At 34.6% G+C, this 20,355-nt stretch overlaps 1 protein-coding gene across 2 annotated transcripts; it reads right to left on the bottom strand.

The window, feature by feature from the left end:
* Positions 1-8,644: 8,644 nt before the first annotated feature.
* LOC140887223 (vacuolar protein sorting-associated protein 35A) lies at positions 8,645-18,586 on the bottom strand. 2 transcript variants are annotated; one of them, XM_073294333.1, is made up of 22 exons: positions 18,308-18,586; positions 18,093-18,189; positions 17,859-17,982; positions 17,093-17,278; positions 16,305-16,392; positions 16,119-16,175; positions 15,938-16,027; positions 15,735-15,857; positions 15,521-15,595; positions 15,394-15,453; positions 14,675-14,791; positions 13,856-14,095; positions 13,718-13,780; positions 13,382-13,471; positions 11,565-11,654; positions 10,706-10,795; positions 10,303-10,371; positions 10,135-10,215; positions 9,901-10,008; positions 9,584-9,687; positions 9,271-9,384; positions 8,645-9,179 (listed from the first exon to the last, which is right to left on the bottom strand). In XM_073294333.1, the coding sequence occupies exons 1-22, from the start codon at positions 18,401-18,403 to the stop codon at positions 8,969-8,971; spliced, it is 2,373 nt and encodes a 790-aa protein (XP_073150434.1). In that variant the 5' UTR covers positions 18,404-18,586; the 3' UTR covers positions 8,645-8,968. The 2 variants fall into 2 exon arrangements, with proteins under 2 accessions (XP_073150434.1, XP_073150435.1); XM_073294334.1 differs by lacking the exons at positions 17,859-17,982; positions 18,093-18,189; positions 18,308-18,586 and adding an exon at positions 17,422-17,829.
* Positions 18,587-20,355: the final 1,769 nt, after the last annotated feature.

The raw sequence follows: 20,355 nt of genomic DNA, 5'->3' as shown, positions 1-20,355 counted from the left end.
GTCTTATATTTTGGTGGTCATGTTGTTGTCAAAATGGATCGGTTGAATATAATATCTCTTATATTAGACCGATACGAGTACTACGATCTTTTACTTTGTTGGAGTTGATTTTCAAATACTCGATGTCACGTTGTAAAACCCCATATGATTTAAGTATGCAAGAACACGATTGTGTAAATAATTTCTGTCGCATCCCAAAATTGTGTCTATTTGACATCGACGTTATTTAATATTTTTACATTAAATAACAAGCCTCGAATTTCAAAAATTTCAGAAATTAGTCTTGTCATTCATAAACTGAAACTACAAAGTATTTTCATAAACTGAAATCGAATTACTTTTACCGTTCAAATCGAAAATTACAGAGTCTAAATGCAACGGCTAAAAAGTAATAACAACTGAAACTAAACATATGAAACGGCCCAAATTACTACTTAATTTTTTTTATATACTTCATACTATTTCTTTACTTTAAAATAATAATACCATATATATATGCTCATACATACATATATATACTATACTTAAAATAATTTTACATAAAGTGTACACACTATATAAACATATAATTGTGTTTCGTGTAATTAAATAACTTAAAATTAAATACTAAATTATTATAAAATTTCATGCATAAAAATCTCATAATTAAATACTTAAATAGTATTTCTTCATCAATCTCATGCAAACTTAATCATAAATTCATAAATCTAAAATTCATGCATTACTCTCAAATTTCACAACCAATAAACTGTGAAAATATTAAAACATGTGCGAAAATACTGTTTTAACTCAAAACATCCATATCTTAAAATAATCTATGGTCACGGGTACTCGCTGCTCGGACGCTCATAGGTTTTCACCGCCAGTTGGGACAACATCCTCATTAGACTCTTGCTCAACTGCACCATTTAAGTCTAGTGAGCTTATAGGCTCAACACGTTCTATCCTTGCATATCAACGTGAAACCACATGCATGCACACATCATATAAAATATCGTGAATATACTTATACATGCATGATCTTAAATACATTTCATAATGCAGCATCTTAAACATCATCGTTATCATATCTTCACATAATCATTATCATCATACTGTTTAATAAACTTCATCGAGTGCATAACCATTTCTTGAATTGAAAATTACACATAACATCATATGGCATGTCATAAACTTAAACTTTCATATAGGTTGTATCAATATCTTGTGACTGTGACATATTCAATTGATCAATTTAGAACCAACGTACGTGGCGATGGGATCTCCAACTCTTATGTCACTTCACCAATACTCGATGTTAGATCCATGAGCTCATGTTAACTTTAACAGGAAGGTCACCGGGCCCGATATCCCGGCCTCCAACCACATCACTTTTTACCTTCACTTCAACTTCCTTAAAAACTTATTTTTACATTTCCATAGTCATTCATAAAATATTTCTTTCATGATGCATGAACTTAAAATGAAATCATCATAATTTCATCATTTCATAAAATTTTGCCCGTAAATATATATTTAATTATTTTCATAAAAACATACTCATTCATTAAAAAGATGCATGCATGAATTAAATATATATTTATGGACTATTTATTTTTCATGGACTTGTTCAAGCTGCTGACCCCTAAGACTTAAGCTCATACATTCATATACTGGCCCAAACTCAATCTAGGCCCATTACTTAACTAGCCCATAAATTCCATTTAGCCCATGAATACTTAACCCATCATATTAGCCCAATATCTTTTTAGTCTGGCTCATTAACTTAAATTTAGCCCAATAAATTATTCAAGCTCATTAACACCTAGTCTGGCCTATTAATTTTCTTAGCTCCACAAGTCTTGGCCCAATAATTCTCCTGGACAACCTTCGAGATTTCTCAAACTTTATGTGAAAGTATGTGTGAGTGTGTGTATGGAGGCCGTGAAATCTGATGGAGGCAGCTGAGAAGGTGTTCACGTGATGATAGAAAAGAATGGGAATTAATATTTGATATATATTTGCATGTTTAATGGGTTGGGCTTAACTAATAAATTAAACTAATTTAAAATCACTTAAACTCACTAATTATCAGATTAAAAACTTATAATTTTTGTAATATATAATTATGGACTTTTGAAAATACTTTAAAAGTCCATAAAATGGCTTATTTTAGATAAAAATGAACTTCTATACATACATATATATATATATATATATATTAAAACTCTTATTTTCTAAAAATAAAATCTTAAAATAATAAATTTTGTCTCTTGAAATCCTTAGTAAAAATTCTAGATGAAAAATCTCTATATCGTTCGTCCACGGTCTCGTCTACGCGATTGTAAAATATCTTTCTCGAATAAAGTCATAAATTCCATAATAGCAGGTTAAATGCTATAATAACATTTAAAACATGCAAATAAATCACATAATACACATAATAACACATAAAATCATTTAACCCCCTTTAACTTATTTTTAAATATTAAATCTTCTAATTATGCATGCGGGTTTACGTAACGAATTTTTGGACGTTACAATTCTCCCTCCTTTAAACGAAATTTCGTCCTCGAAATTGCAGTAAGCACCGAATAGATCTGAAATTTCAGCCACCGGACCTAATAAAGAGTATCAAAGCAATGCTGAAAATAAATAGACTATACTAAACGAAAACCTAATCTATAATCTCTCCATCGCCCGAGGCTTCATCTTCCGCTGGGATTTCCTCGGGGTCCTCTTTAAATTCCATGATTTCTTGTTGAAGTTGCGCAAAGAGTATCGCAATCAACTCATCACGACCTTGCACCGTGTTTTGAAACTCTTGCACTTGGTTCTGTGCATGCAAGTTTTGAGTATTGTGGGCTTGCACTTGACCTTCTAATTCTTGTATGCATGTATCCGACTCGTGGCGCCACTGTGCTTCATTGTGTGAAGCCTGTTGGACCACGGTTCGAAGTTCCTTCATTTTAGTCTCTATCAGACTATCCCGTTCCTCATACTCAGTAATGGTAGTTAGGAACGACTCTAGCTTTCTTTTGTCTTCCCATGCTCCTCTTCCTCTTTGTCAAGATAGTAAGAAAATCTTTCTATGTCAGCTTTGAGGTGATTCATATGTTCCTCTATCTCGCTTTTATTCGCCTGCAACGTCTTCATGTTATCGATCAGTTCCTCTTTCGCACGTTTCTCAACATCCAATTAAGCTCTAAGTGATCCGATAACTTGATCTTTATCTCAAATAACATTCTGGACATCCTCGTGTGTGACGTGTTTCGAAGACATACTGTAATCCCATAAATCCCTCACGTAACCGCAATGCATAACTTCGTATTTTCATCTTAAAATTTTCATAACTTTAAATTCTCATAACATAAGTTTTTATAACATAAACTCATTGAAAAACATATATCATGTGTCACATATATAAAAACATACTTAAAATATTTAAAACTTACAAACTGGCAGTGCAGCTTCTGAGGTTCACGTAGCAGGCTAGTCACCCTCCAAGGACCATGGCTCTGATACCAATTGAAACGACTCAAACTACTACTGAATTTTTTTTTTAAATCTAAAATCCATGCATTACTCTCAAATTTCACATCCAATAAACTGTGAAAATATTAAAACATGTGCGAAAATACTGTTTTAAACTCAAAACATCCATATCTTAAAATAAGCTATGGTCATGGGTACTAGCTGCTCAGACGCTCATACGCCTTCACCGCCAGTTGGGACAACATCCTCATTAGACTCTTGCTCACCTACACCATTTAAGTCTAGTGAGCCTAGAGGCTCAATACGTTCTATCCTTACATATCAACGTGAAACCACATGCATGCACACATCATATAAAATATCGTGAATATACTTATACATGCATGATCTTAAAAACATTTCATAATGCAGCATCTTAAACATCATCATTATCATATCTTCGCATAATCATTATCATCATAGGCTCCGTTTTGTAAGAGGATGAGATAACTAAATGATTAATAAATTGATTGATAAGTGGTTGATAAATGAAGATTATATTTGTATTTGATAGTTAATATTATGTTTTATGTGTGATATATTAGTGGGATTGATTAATATATATTTTATGTCATGAACAAAATACCCTTACTTCCCTCAATTCTCTCATCCACCCCTTCATGAATAAGCTGTGATTTTATTATTTATTATTATATTAAAGGGGTAGTATGGTAAATGATGGTGCGTAATCCATATGGACAAAATTAATTCATGACAGAAGTGTTAGATCCATTGTCCAACTACTACAGTATATTTTTATCAATCCATATGTTTATCTAAGCTCAAAAATTGAGACAAACATGGGCTTGCAAATCAATCCTGGAGTTATCAAGTCTATCAAACGGGCCCATACTGTTTAGTAAACTTCATCGAGTACATAACCATTTCTTGAACTTGAACATTATACATAACATCATATGGCATGTCATAAACTTAAACTTTCATATAGGTTGTATCAATGTCGTGTGACCGTTACATATTCGATTGATCAATCTAGAACCAACATATGTGGCGATGGGATCTACACCTCTTATGTTACTTCACCAACACTCGATGCTGGATCCATGAGCTCATCTTAACTTTAACAAGAAGGTCACCAGGCCCGGTATCCCGGCCTCCAACCACATCACTTTCTACCTTCACTTCAACTTTCTTAAAAACTTATTTTTACATGCTCATAGTCATTCATAAAATATTTCTTTCATGATGCATGAACTTAAAATAAAATCATCATAATTTCATCATTTCATAAAACTTTGCCTGTAAATATATATTTAATTATTTTCATAAAAACATACTCATACATTAAAAAGATACATGCATGAATTAAATATATATTTACGGACTATTTATTTTTCATGGACTTGTTCAAACTGCTGACCCCTGAGACTTAAGCTCATACATTCATAGACTGACCCAAACTCAATCTAGGCTCATTACTTAACTAGCCCATAAATTCCATTTAGCCCATTAATACTTAGCCCAACATATTAGCCCAATATCTTTTTAGTCTGGCTCATTAACTTAAATTTAGCCCAATAAATTATTCAAGCCCATTAACATCTAGTTTGGCCCATTAATTTTCTTAGCTCCACAAGTCTTGGCCCAATAATTCTCATGGACCACTGGGCCAATAAAAACTAACGGACTCACTTAATTAATTAATTAATTAATTAATCCCATGTTATAAAATTAACCAACCCAAATCAATTAATTTAACTAACTTAAGCCCATAAATTCCTAACTTAAGCTCTTGGTTAATTAGCTTTAAAAAAATCCCCAAGCCCAACTAATATAACTCGGACCCGGACCCAACTAACTTGACCCACTATATTTTTAGACCCGACCCAGACCCAAAGACCCGAGCCCGGCCCGCCTAAAACTAAAAATTCAGAACCTAGCTTGCGCAGATTTTCTGCCGCGACCAGCCTCCCTTTGGAGACTTCGGTCGCCTGGCTCCGGCCACCACCGACCGGAGCCTCGCCTGCACAACCTTCCCCAAGGTCTTGGGGTTCTAACCAACCTAGAACCAGCCCCTAACTCAAGCCCTATAACATGTACGAGCCTCTGCCCCAGAACTGCTCAACCTCTTCTCGTGCGTAGCTTTGAGCAGTCTGCCAAATCATGTTCGTGCCGCCTGCTCCAGCCACACTTGGCCGGAGCCCCGCCACCCAGACTTATCCAAAATCTGGGCGGTCCTAACCTGATCAACCTGACCTCAAACCTTGGCCTATGTTTGTAGGATTAGAGAACGAGCCCCTCTTTCATGAAACCCTAGACCTGCACGACCTGTGGTACCATTACTGAACCAGATTTGCTTCATGCCCTTACCTACTCAAGCCACCATACAACTCGACCTTAACTCAGACCCCATGACGTGGTGTAGCATGCTGGAACAAGTCATGGCAGAAAAACATGAGAAATTTGATGCATAAGCCATAAAAAAAACGTGGACTGCTTATGTGTTCTTGGTTGTTCTTTGATTAAACCACATGCAAAATGCATAAACAGACTTTTCATGTGAAAATCAGAATAATATGACTTAAATGGTGGCCAATAAGGAATTCTAACGTGCTTTTGCATTAAATACGCTCAAAACTACGTTACCGTCGCATAGATCGCCTTCCGGGATGAACGGGGCATCGAACCTTCGAGATTTCTCAAACTTTACGTGAAAGTATGTGTGAGTGTGTCTATGGAGGCTATGAAATCTGATGGAGGCAGCTGAGAAGGTGTTCACATGATGATGGAGAAAAATGGGGATTAATATTTGATATATATTTGCATGTTTAATGGGTTAGGCTTAACTAATAAATTAAACTAAGTTAAAAATACTTAAATCCACTAATTGTTCGTCCACGGTTCCGTCTATGTGATCGCAAAATATCTTTCTCGAATAAATTCATAAATTCGATAATAAATGCTATAATAACATTTAAAACATGCAAATAAATCACATAATACACACATAAAATCATTTAACCCTTTTTCAACTTATTTTTAAATCATTAAATCCCCTAGTTATGCATGCGGGTTTACATAACAAATTTTCGGGCGTTACAATATCAGTCATCACTTCAATCTTCACCAGCCCCAGAACTGATTTTGCTCATCTTCCTCTAGCTCTTCTTCGTTCTTATCTGAGATTGTTTTGGGTGGGTGAGTGAGTAATATGGTTGTCAGTTGCCAATCAGTAAATGGGGAAAATATTTCAGCTTTCAAATCATTTTATCAAAAATCATACATATTCATACAAAATCAAAGCAGAACTGAAATCATACATATTCAACAGAATTACATAATCAATTTATGCACCAATTTACTCGTGATTTTTGTGGCTAAATCATATCAGCTTCTTATATGTTTATCCTCTAAATGGTGATGGATCATAACAGAGCAGAAAGAGAGCAGGATGTTCAAAATATATATTCATACCACTAGTTTACAAGCATCAGTGCATCAAAATTATAGAATTCGGAATTTAATGCTTTCTAAAACAGAACTACATGCTGGAACAGATTTAAAACATACTATAAGATTTAAAACTGAAAGCTCACTTACAGTAGATTGCTAAAATAGATTTCAGTTGTGCATTGTCTTATTCTTGCTCGACTTGACGCTCAACTGAATTATTTCACTCGAACTTTTGTGTGTATTTGCTTAGAATATTGTGTAACCCTTAATCAGAAATCTTAGTGTTATTTATAAGGAGAAATCTGACTGTTAGACTCCTCATTTCATGTCATTATTTGTCATGAATTCGAGTTAATGTGTCAGTTACAAATCTGAAGCTGCAAATGTAGCTTGACTGAGTTATGTCTGCTGAACTTAGCTCAACTGAATTTGTGCTCAACTGAACTTCAGCAACTGAATCTGGTCCTCATCTGAAATTCGGACTTCAACTGAATTTCAATCTTCAACTGAAATTCAAACCTCAACTGAATTTATTCTTTGACTGAAATTCGGGTTCTCACAATTTTCAATATATAACATCCAAATTGAATTGTATAACCGCTTAACTCTAATATCATCAACAGTTTCAGAAGAAACTATTGATGAGATATATGTCGCTTGTAAGTAGAGGACCCTGGGATCTTCTAGACCTCGATTTTATGGCATGCTGAAATAAATTTTCAAAATAGTAAGTTTGTACAAAATAGTCAAATGAGACATGAAATAATATGTATAAAGTTATATTCAAACAATTATTCAGAAAAAATTAAAAATAATAATATAATACTCAATCGTTCACTTTCAAATTATCGGATAGTGAGCATTATTTATAAGAACAAAGGATGCTCCAATAATTGAATCATTCAATTCGTGTAAAAGATTTTCAAATAAAGGTACACGCAAATAGGGATGTTTATCAGTCGGTTCGGTTTGGTTTGCGGTTTTTTATTTCATTTTTTTCCGATTTTTCGGTTTTAAAATTATATAATCCGATATCCGAACCGTTTTCCTTCGGTTCGATTTTCTATTAAATCGGTTCGGTTATTTTGGTTTTGATATAAATATTTAATTAATATTTTAAATATATTTTAAAATATAATATGTTATTTTTTAAATGATTTTTTTGTAGAACCTTTAAATTCAATGTTTAAACAACTTAAATAAACAACAATCAACTAAAAATTATTAAAAATAATTTTTTATTTACTAGATATCATCTCATAAAATATATAATATAAATAAATATATAAATAAAATTATTAATTTAATAAAATTTATGTTCTTTTGATCGGTTCAATTTTAAGATACATAATCTGAAATCAAACCAAATAAATTTGATTTTAACATTTATATCCAAATTTCAAATTTCGGTTCGGTGTTTGATTTTTTCGGTTTGGATTTACGATTTTTTCGGTTTTATCCGAAATTTGAACACCCCTGTAAGTAAACTGAGAAAAAAATAATCCACCAAATGAACCTCTATAGTCTTCAAATTGGGCGAAACCGATGTATTGTATAAGTAGCATGAGGTTAACAATCCATAACCAGTGTCATCCCACTAATATATTTTACAATCTCGATTTAATTAAATAAATAAAATCTTGCAAAAGGAGATAATATCCTTTTCATAGTTCCAGAAGGGGATGATGCAGAGAAAATATCTAAAACATCAAGCAAATAAATACAAGAAGCCCTCAAATATCAACAGTGAGTTTAAGCCGTTCCGCAGTATCCGTCCTTCAATACTTTTCATCTAAGAAACAATGCTTTCCGTCATACAAATACAGATACATCATGTGATTTTTTTTATTATTCTGAATAGAGTTATACACCTATCCACAAATTTGATAGCAGAATCACTTCCAATATCGAGCTACATCAGAACATATAGGGGCGCCCCAAAACCGAATCAAACAGCATACTCTTGGAGTGAAATGGTACAAACCGAAATCAACAGGCAAGAGTCTTCCAATTCTCAATCGGTAAAAGTCAGATGTGATGATTAGACCTTGATATGCTCGTATTTCTCTGCCACTGCACCGCCTTTGTTCTTCTGAAATTGAATATACCTTACCGTACTGGCAAGAAAAGCATCTGCTGCTGGATCAGGTGGTGTGTTTTCGCCACCTGTTGTACTTGTGATCAATTCGATCAAGCCCTGAATTAAATCAGCAGTAATCTGCGGGACACCCTTCTCGTAGAAGTAGAGATACCTGAAAAAGGAAACACAAAACTATCAATATTTCTGATAAATATAAAGGCCAACGGCATATAAAGAAGGATAGCATGAGTAATAGTCGTTACTTGTTTAATATTTCTATGTAGAGTAAAACTGATCCGCTGCTCCCTCGAGTTGCATTGGACATTTGCTGTGCAGCATTGGCAATTCTCTGAGCACGTTTCAAGCAAAGCAAGACCCTGCACGAAATTGAGAAGCCATGATAAGAAAGGAGACCCAACTGAAAATAGTAGGGCCAGGTCTCAAGCCATGGAACATTAGTGATGAAACAAAAAGATTCTTTTTCTGCACTGGCAACATATTAATTTTAAGAAAATAACTAATAAAAATTTAGAAAATTGTCTCCTTGCTAAAGATGCCAAGATTGTGCTAACCCACCTCTCTCCATCCCGGATACTGTCATTTTCATCAAGCCAAAAAAGGTGGGAACATGCATAAACAGCTCTGCATTGATCAGGCTTCTTCAACAGCTTGGCAGAATACTAGAGCGAAATAGCAAAAAGGGAAAAAAAATAAGTTCATTCGTATGGTATCAAATAATGCAGTGTTTCTTCTTCTCTCCTCTCTCTCTCTCTCTGTATGTTGTGTGTGTCTATATATGTATATACACCGTAGAGTAAAAAAAAAAAAACACAAAACCTTATCCCGTGTTTATCTGCTTAATAATATGACAGCATAGGCTCAGAATAATTTACCCCTGTCGCCTTGTGTGTTAATGCATCCCTGTTCTCAACGCCAAAGACGTGCATTCTTTGAAGTGTCCCTATAATTAGGTGTATGGTGGTTACTTGAGCTTTCGAATCCTGTGGAGGAAATAATTCCGGCAAATGGAACAAAATAAGCATAGCGTGGATGCTTAACCTGGCAATTTGCTAACAAACAAATTACTAGCTAACAAAAGGAATAAGACAGGAACATAGAAAGTTCACCGTGATTTCTTCTTCATATAAAATATAAGCTTGGGTGAAAAATTCATACGCAACAGGTTCTAAATCACAGTCATTTGCAGCCTGAGAATCAGGAAAAAAATAATATACACAGGTCAGATAAATTAAACAAACTCCATCCAGGACTGAGGACTCCAGGTGAAGAACTACCTCAGCGCACTGCAGATACAGCCCTAGAGCCAGTTCAGGAACTGGAACACTGCACAAAGCTTCAATCGTCTATAACAGAATTATAATAAGAGTTTGTCATTGCCAAGAATAAGGAAATGCTTTGAGTGGATAGAAACTGCAGAACTGAAGGGACATTTTCACTTTGCATGCAAAGAAGATCTCTTCAAACTAGTGTAGCAGAAGAACAAAAAATAAATACATGGGGTTATAAGATTTTGAAGTAAATTATCTCAGAAGGTCTAGTTATCGTCAACTACAAAACTCGATAACCACGAAACAAAGTATGTTCGAGCCTATAAAAGTAAAAACAGTGCACAGAGATTTGTTGATAGCTAAACAAACCAACAGCGGTTAAATCTACAGCCTTATTCAACTAACATACCTGTGTCACTATCTGAAATAATTTTTTTGGCATAGCTGAGTCATCTTCCTTGGATACACTATCATCTTGACTTTCCAATCGCCTTATCAACTGCAGGTGAACAAGTGTAACTCAGGCAGACATCAGATAACTAAAACAAATAGGACACCATCACTTACCCTAAAGAAGCAGCCTCAGGTTTGCACAAAAAACCATTGTAGATGCACACCAATATTCTAACACCTATGAAAGTAAAATATACCAAGTATGGTTTACAACTTCTCATTCCTGTGCTACATCTCCAATCATAAACAACTCCAATAAATTAATGTTGTCAATATATTACCTAAATGAAGCACCAGGAGCAGCAAAAAGTTTGGGGATCCATGATATAGCTAATCTTTTATCTGATAATAATCATTATTCCTAGGTTTAGAGTCTTCATCTTGTAGAGCCTTTCGATAGGTTAAATTACACTCCTTTTCATAAAATTTAATATGACTGTTTATGCAGGAGTATATAAATTTAGTTCAGCAGTTTAGTTTTGTGAGGTTATTGTTCTACACCAGATTGTAACCTTCCACAAGGTTGAATGCACCAATTTCTACACACAATTTCAAAAATACAGTGTATTTAATATGTAAAGAAAAGAATCAACATTATGAGTTTTCACACCCCAACCCACTCACTCCAATTGGTTATAACATAGAGAGTAAAGAAAGTCAAACAGCTGCAGTCATAATCTGTGTGCTATACCTTTGCACACACCAATCCTAGACCATATAATCCACAACAGCCTCCAAATTGCTAATAATATTTGTGCTAGAAGGATCATGCGTAAAGTATGAAGTGATTACATAACATGAAACTTTAATTATACCTTTAAGGTACTAAATATCAGTGGAGGGATAGTAAATGGCAGTCTCTTTGCTCCTCCTGTCAAAATATGCTTCTTCACAGCACAGATGATCTGGGAAACAACAATAAACATGTGAATATCACCAAAATGAAGCAGACCCAGTAGATAAACAATTTTCCTAACTACATAAACACATAAAACCATTTTCCCAACTATAAAATACTTGAACTGCAACTCAAATGCAAGCAAGCAAATACAGTAGAGTAGGCCCCTTTAGATAGGATAATTCATGAAGGTAATAACATTTCAGAAACGACAAAAGTTGTTAAAAGAAACAACTTTGCATTTGAAGAAGAGGGACATCATTCAAGTTGTGGTAAAAAAACTGTAGAGCATCCAACAGAATTGAAAATACCGCATAGCTTATCGAATTACATCATATCAAGTAATCTACAAATGAAGTGTTCTTGTTAGGAATGTACACGAACCGAACTGTACATAAGCTATTTGGAGTTCAGCTCAATAAAAATCTCGTTCGAGTTCGTGCGTTAAGCTTATCAACCCAAGCCCGAGCTTGATTTCAAGCTCGACAATTTTATCGAGCCGAGCTTGAGCTTGAGCTTAAGGATATTCGGCTCGCGAGCTCGATCTCAGCTCGTTTAGGTGACTCGCGAGCTCGCCCGTAGTTATGTTATGATATATTTAGTAACGGATTTTATTACAGCATTATTTTTATTTGGTACTTGGAAGTAGCATTTTGTGATGTGCTGAGTTTATATTTTTTTACTTGTTAGTTAGGTTTGTCGTATAGGTTATTTATGAAAGAATTTACTCTTTTTTGTCCGAGATTAGAAATAATTTATAGAGATACATTCTACTGTATGCTCGAATTCAATTCTATCTTTAACGAACTAGAATAAAACTCAAAACTCGAACTCAGTTGTATGCTCGACGAGCTCCAAGACGAGCTCGAAAACGAGCTCGTTTAACGAGCCCACTTAATGAGTTTTCCAGATTGCTTAACAAGCACTCTTAACAAGCCGAACTCGAACCAAATATGATAAATGAGTTATTAACTAACCGACCTTGAGCCTTTATATGTATTAAACGAGCCGAGCTCAAGACTCATGACAAAAGCTCAAACCGAGCTCGAGCCTTTATATATATTAAACGAGCTGAGCTCGAGTCTGATACTGTTCGACTCGGCTCATTTACATCCCTAGTTCTTGTCACACAACAAAGAGAAGGAACACCAAATCATCAGGTGAGAAATGTCATATATCCAAAGGACATGACCTGTTCAACATTGTAGCCAGGTCATCCCCAAATAACAAGTATGGAGCATATGAAATGTGACTTGTGTGAAACAATAGACAATAAAAATGAATAATAAAAAAATGACCATAAAAAGTTTATAATGCATGTAATTTATTACATGCTTTGGTATATAAGTATTCATTAAAATTCTTAGATAGTCCACACATGATAATTTATTATGTGCTTTGGCATACAAGTTTATATTATTAAAATGCTTAGATAGTCCACACGTCGAATAAAAATGTATATTTATTCTTATTTCCTCATCTGCTCATCATATAAATTATTTTAATTTATCAAAAATGATTACAGTAGAGAACTTTGCGGGTGTACAAGTGTAGTGGAGGTAATTTTTTCCACTCATTATAACCACCAGGGAGTCACCTGGACTGTTCGGGTTTTGGCTTGCCTTAACTTGGGTGGTTCACAAGGTTTGTAGATGGAAAGAGTCAAAGTTTTGCTGCCATTGGAAAGATAAAATCGGAGCAAACATCAATTTGAAGCATAAAATTTAAAATCACCTTCAACATCTCTTCTGGATCATCACTGTACATCATTTGGATAAGTCGCGCAACAAAACTCTGCTCCTCTTTGAAATCCTCCTCATCGAGCTGAACATCAAGGTAAACAAAAAATTTCAGAACATAAGAGGATGGTAACATCCAAGTGTAAACTGTGTTTCAACAACCTAAAATAGATAATGCAACCAGTGGTGGGGTAATTGGTTTCCTAGGTCTTAGTCCCAAGGTTCGAGATACCAATGGTGAGGGCAAGGGTAAAATGAGTAGAAATAAATAAATAAACCTAAAATAAATCCAATTAAAAGCCACATGATATGATAGAGAACTCCATATCACCTCATCATGAAGATCATTCAAGTCTCTAATGAGCCCCTTTATCAATTCAAACAATGCATCTACCTATAAGATCAATATCTCCAAGTCAAAAGTGAGTCACACATCAGCTAACTTAAAGTTAATCAGGGAAATACAAACCTTCTCAGCAGTTGAAATGCAGGTCCTGTTTTTCATTATGTTTTGAACGATTACATTGGCCATCTCTTTATTTGTTTGACCATTTAGAAATTCTATGACAAGAGGATAATTTGACAGCTTCAACACAGTATCAATATCTTTATATTTCTCAAGTGGAGCACTTAGAAGAGAAATGATTTGTTTTGTCGCTTTGTTGTCATCAAGCCTTTCTTTTCCTGAAAGTTTCTTTACACATGCTCCCTGCAGGAAGATGGCAAGGATCCAGTCCATAATCTTAAAATACAAACAAATCAAAATGTCTAATTCCTGCGTAAGTCTAAGTCTCACATTTGAACATCTGAAAACTCATGAAGGATTCTGTAGGGCAGAAATTAAAAGCATTATTGTTTTTCACGGAGAAGGACATCAGCAGAATATCAGGTCCTAATTCACCATTCACATTGAGCTGTTTGCTTTGTTTCTCTCTTTTATGTTTTTTCTTTTCTATGTATATGATAGAATCAGTTTCCTGCTGTATTTTTTTTCCTTGCAAGTGTCTGAGAATAGGTAAATTGCATGATAAAAAATAAGAGATGTCATGATGCACATGACTCCTTGTAAATCCACTGCATGTAACTACAAAAAAACAATGCTTATGCAAATGCTATCTATTATCACTCAATAAAATTAAATTAGATAACAAAATGATCAGGCCAATCACAAGGGGCGCATCAATAGGAAAAACAAAAAGGGAAAGGTAAGTGGCAAGAAAGAAAAAGAAACAACTCAGTAACAATAATTGTAGAAGAGATCGCTAATGCAAGATTAAAATTAACTTACAAGAATTTGGTCAACATAATCAAGCCGATCAGGATGTACTTGTAGAGTAAATGTCAATAGAGAGGCATACAAAGTTACTACTCCAACAATAGGCATATTATCTTGCGCTGCTATCACCTGCATTCGAGAACCAACTTAAAAACTTTTGTGTAGGGAAACAATCAGCCAAAAATTTTGTCCTAGTGAGTCAATTAATAGTGGAATGCTTGTTCAAATGCAACATGAAATAAAGAAAACTTACCACGAAAAAAACAATAATGAACTAAGAGATGTATCAAGATTAGAAGTACTCAACATACTATTTTTTAACATTATATTGTTGCATCAAGCTGAACCAGGCAGAAGTTCAAGCACAAGAAGAAAAGTTTCTGCTAAATGTTTAAATTAATAAAAATACTACATGCAAGCAAGACAAGAATGGATCGAGCCAAATGAAAATGATTAGCTACATCAATCACTGTAATAATTAAGGGCTATTCTCGCCAATGTGTTTTCTGACAGAGGTAAAGCTCACTGTATCCCATAATAATAACTGTAAGATGTATCCCATACTATAATATTGTTTCTTATCAAAAAAAATCTCGTGAGTTAAATTTTTTAAGTCATGATCAATACTTGTATCCTCACAAACACAACCAAATTAAGAATTTTTATAATATTCAAAAAAATATTCTAATCGGTCTTAAAATCGAATTTCGAAAGGAGGCCAAGCAAGATACCTTGTCTATAGCATTGTTCAACTTGGCAAAAGCTTCTACTTGAAAAAGTTCCGGCAAGACCTGCAGCAAGAATTTCTGAGAACCATACGCTACACTGAATTAAATGGCAATGCCCTCAATGACTTACTTCAGCACCGGAAGCAGCATAATTTGAAAGTCTTTCCATTAGCCGAGCAAGAACTGTTTTTACATCAACAGAGGACTGAGAAAAAGCAATCAAGAAGGAGCGTAAACTCAGCATGACTTGTTACACAAAAAAACAGAAATAGAAGACTTAGTTCATGGATTCATAACTTGAAGAATTATAAAGTTCATTCGATAGTGCAGAAGAATGCGTCAACCTGAAGCTGAGGGCAAGCATTCAATAATGTTTCAAGGGTCTGCAAATGGTATTCGTCGGGAAAGACTTGAATTATGCAATCCATCAAGTAGTATTGGGCAAGCTCATCTTTACAGTTGACAACCTAAACGCACAACAGAGGTGTATCCATTATATCAATTTCAAAGAAATGGAAACAAATGTTCAATCCAAGTCAGAGGTTACTTGTTCTAAAACTCTGGGAAGCACGGTTTCTTTATACATTTCAAGGTCAACACCCTCAATCTGCCCGAGAACATGAAGGTTTTTACCAACCTAATCAAAATGAGAGAAACAGATTCAAGATTCTACAAGTAAAACCCAAACAATGATTCAAGAAACGTAACAAATGACAGCTGGTTTTTACAAGATCACGAAGCTCACTCCTTTCTTTTTCCCGCTTCTCCCTTTCCCGAGTTGGCCCCTGAAAATCGAAAGGGACAATGGCAAGACAAATTAGAAAATTATAGAAAATGCATCACAAAAATTGCTCATGAACGTACGTAAAGCATGCTACATGATTCAGACTACAGTTTGCTACTTCTTGTTTTACCTGATATTGCATTCGGACCCAAAGTTTGTTCATTTCCGTGAAATTTTGGAGAACAAATTCGACAGCATCAATAACTGTATCGGAATCTCTGTCGAAGACAGTAGCCATTTTTGGAATCCATAAGAATGATCACATCATGTGGCATGTATATTGGAAAATAATACAAACACATATACTTATGCATGGGTGTGAATATAAAACCTGGGAGATAGATAGCATCTATATACATGCATGTATACCAATAAACCACGGTTCTAACACATGTTTCAGAAGTATACGGGATATAAATAATACTTTGTACATATAAGCCAACTGACAATAAGTTACAAAAAAAGTACTGAGCTTTCCTGACTGGCGAAAATGTTAGCACCTAAAATTGCAGCAAAATTACACATATCAACAAGTAAGATATCAACCTAGATGAAAGCAAATCTTAATTACAAACACAATCGTAAGTACTTTTGCATCTTGCTCAGTAACTTAGTCTGACATTCATCCAACATTCTAACTTCTCTTTTTTTTATACAGTAAACGATAATAGATATTATATTAAAAAAGAAGAATAACTACAAAAAGCGGACCAGATGTCCACACATGAAAAATTCTAACAGAGAAAACCTCAGGGTGGGGGTAGAATGCAATCAACAGCAGTTGACGAAAAATCCATGGATAGAATCTAGATGTTCACGGTGTAGGTCATGCATTTCTTTATTGATTCTTACACTTTTTAATACTTGAACATATGCTCATGAAGAAGCAAAAGCGCAGTGATAACATCACATTATTACCCTTCATATTCAGAACCAATATCAGGTAATTTGTCTTTACTGACTTGAGAGAGATAACTCCTAAGAAAGAGCCCACGAACAGGGTTCTGGATGCCGCGACACATTTCTACGAGATCTTTGAGAATATCCTTAGCAGGAGCTTCTTTGGATTTTATGTAAACAGAACCGACAGTACAGAGCAAGTACCTAGGAAACAGAAATGGTGATAAGTACAAGAAGAATTGCATCACCTCAACATATTTTTCATTATAGGGCAGATCTTGGAGAGACATAAATGCTGATTCACTATGACAAGGTGATCAATAGTTCAAGTAGAAGAAACATCCTACCTACTTTCAAATATAGGAAACATACACCAAACTTCACAAGCCCTGAGAAGGCAGGAAACTCGTATATGGGGTGAGCAATTTTGCAAATGTGTCGCAAAAACATATACCAATTAACTGGTTGACATTTATAAACATAGAATGCATAGCGCATGCACAAAATAGGAGAAAATCTTCAACAGTAAACCAATTGATATTGCCTCTTGTTTGGAACTTCAGAGGTAAGGAACAAACACAGACCAACAAATGGAAACAAAAGTAATGAACATCACTTGCAAAATAAATGCAATCTGTTCCTCTTCCTCAATGAACATGTTTTAGCTTCTAATTAATAACTAATAATAAGCAATTGCATCGCATCCAGAAGCAAATTCTGAACAGAATAATAACATCACCACCGAAGATCCCAGCAGATGTACAACACTGGAAACAACCCTTACAGTCTAGGCAAAATGTTGCCGGCGTGCTGGACGAGCTCATACAGCTCAACCATTGAGCAGCCACGACTTGTCTCCTCCTTGAAGAAGATCTCTAATTTCCTCAACTCATCAAATGCCCTCATATCTAATCATGATACAATTTTGAATAACAAAATCTTTAAGATCACACACAAAAAAAAAAAAAATCAAAGCAAAGCCAAACGAATTTAGAAAGTCTATGCTTCGTTCACATACAAAGCTCATAGTACTTGTGAGGGGAAAGCCTAGAAGTGCGAAGCTCGGACAGCATCTGAGCTGAATACTTGAGAGCATCCTTCAGATTGTTGGAATCCTACAATTCAAAAAAACCCAAATGAAATTATAGAATTAGGGTTTATCAAAACCGCAAAAAATCTACAAAAACGAACGCCGATACATGTCGAAGACAAATGTTTCCCTGTTATACGTACAAGAGCGCGATGCATGTAGAAAGCATTCTGCTGAATGCCGGCGATCCCAGCAGTTAGCCATTTGTCTTCATCTTCAACTCCGTCCGTAATCATCATCTCAGAGTCTTGATTTCAGAGGTTTTCGAAGTTATAGTTGGCGTATATTTCCAAGAACTCAGTAAACCAGAAATGTTTTACGGTGAGTGCAAAAAGGCGATCGAAGTTATGATATGATGGTCTTTTTAGGCAATTTTCTTTCCATTTCACAACCACCGTTCTAATGTGCTCCCAGACCAGACCCAGACTTGTTTTTCGATTTAAAAACACAATATTTACTTTTGCTTAATTACGTCCATAGCTTAAAACTTTGATAATTAAGTGTAAATTTTAAATTAAATGGTCCTAAGGGTGTTCAAGTTGGTGAAGTATGTAAATTCTTGGCTATAGGTCAGGAGTTCGATTCTACCTGTCAACATCTTCTTGAACTAGCTGTCACACAGCAAACTAGGCAAGTCTAATGTGGTTTACCTAACTTGCATAGTTTGCAGGCTATTGCGTTAGTCCGGAGTTACCTCGAGCGCACCGTAAGGTAGCGGCTGCGGTTCCCACGTCACAAAAAAATATTAAATTAAATGATTGACATATTTAAAGCGAATAGTAAGACATATTTCTTATAAAATTAAACTGTAAAATTGTTTCATATAAGTTTTTTTTTTTAATCCACGACGAAAGACATTGTGTTACGTATATAAACTTAATCATAAATTTGACAGACGCGTGACTATTAATTTTGGATACAAAATTGAATAAGCATACGACAAAGATTTAATTTTCACCACACGTTAAATCTCAAGATTTACTTTAATTAATATTGTAGAGATAACGTAAATTATTTGTTAAGAATAATTTCAGTTTATGTTATATTGTTAGTTGAAGTTATATACTTTTTAAGGAAGCCAAATTATGTGGGGTTTTTTCTTAATTAGTCATCTTCTAGTTGTAGGACTAGGAAGCAAATAATATTAATAAAAATATACTATATATAAATACAGTGAAAAAGTAAAATTTATGGTAAAAAGTAAAAACTTCAAAACTCAAAATTTATCAAACTCTACACTTTATAATATTTTTCTCTCAACTCAATTGTTATTTCTTCACAAATGTTGAGGTCTATTTATAGATCCTCAATTGAAAAATGCCCAAAGATAAATATGTCATCCATTACATAATCAAAAAATTAAAATATCGTCACATCACCGTCACAATAATTTCAATCTAATTTTAATATATAATTTCCAATACTCCCTCTTGTGATGATGATCGTGATATTACGTGTTTGTATACTGCCTCGTTAAAAACTTTACTAGGAAAAACCCAGTGGATAAAAACCATAGCAAGGAAAAAAAAAATGCAGCCACGTAAACTCCCCCTCAAGTTAATATGATCGATTCTTCACATACGCCGTAGATTTCTCATCCCAATATTATATATATGCTTTCTGAATATTACCGTAGGAAGCGCCTTTGTGAAGAGATCTGATGAGTTCTCACTTGATTGAATGTAACAGATATCAATATTTTTATTCTTCTCAAGCTCTTGAGTGTAGGCAAAGAACTTTGGGGGGATATGTTTGGTTCTGTCATTTTTGATGTATCCTTCTTTCATTTGAGCAATACATGCAGCATTATCTTCATACAGCGTCACAGGATTCTTGTCTACTGATAATCCACAAGAAGTTTGGATATGTTGTGTCATTGATTTTAGCCAAACACATTCACGACTTGCTTCATGTAGCGCAATAATCTCGGTGTGATTTGATGAAGTTGTTACGAGTGTTTGTTTCTGTGAACACCAAGAAATCGCGGTGCCTCCACGAGTAAATACATATCCGGTTTGGGAACGTGTCTTATGTGGATCAGATAAATATCCAGCATCAGCATAACCAATGATACTTTGATTGGTGTCTTTTGAGTACAAAAGTCCCAAATCTGTCGTTCCCCGTAGATAACGGAATATATGTTTAATTCCGTTCCAGTGCCTCTTTGTTGGATATGAACTGAATCTTGCCA

Source organism: Henckelia pumila, chromosome 3 (genome assembly GCF_033568475.1).
Source record: "Henckelia pumila isolate YLH828 chromosome 3, ASM3356847v2, whole genome shotgun sequence".
NCBI classification, from domain to species: Eukaryota; Viridiplantae; Streptophyta; class Magnoliopsida; order Lamiales; family Gesneriaceae; genus Henckelia; species Henckelia pumila.
The sequence above is the reverse complement of the archived record's forward strand: the minus strand, read 5'-3'. Positions and strand labels throughout refer to the sequence as shown.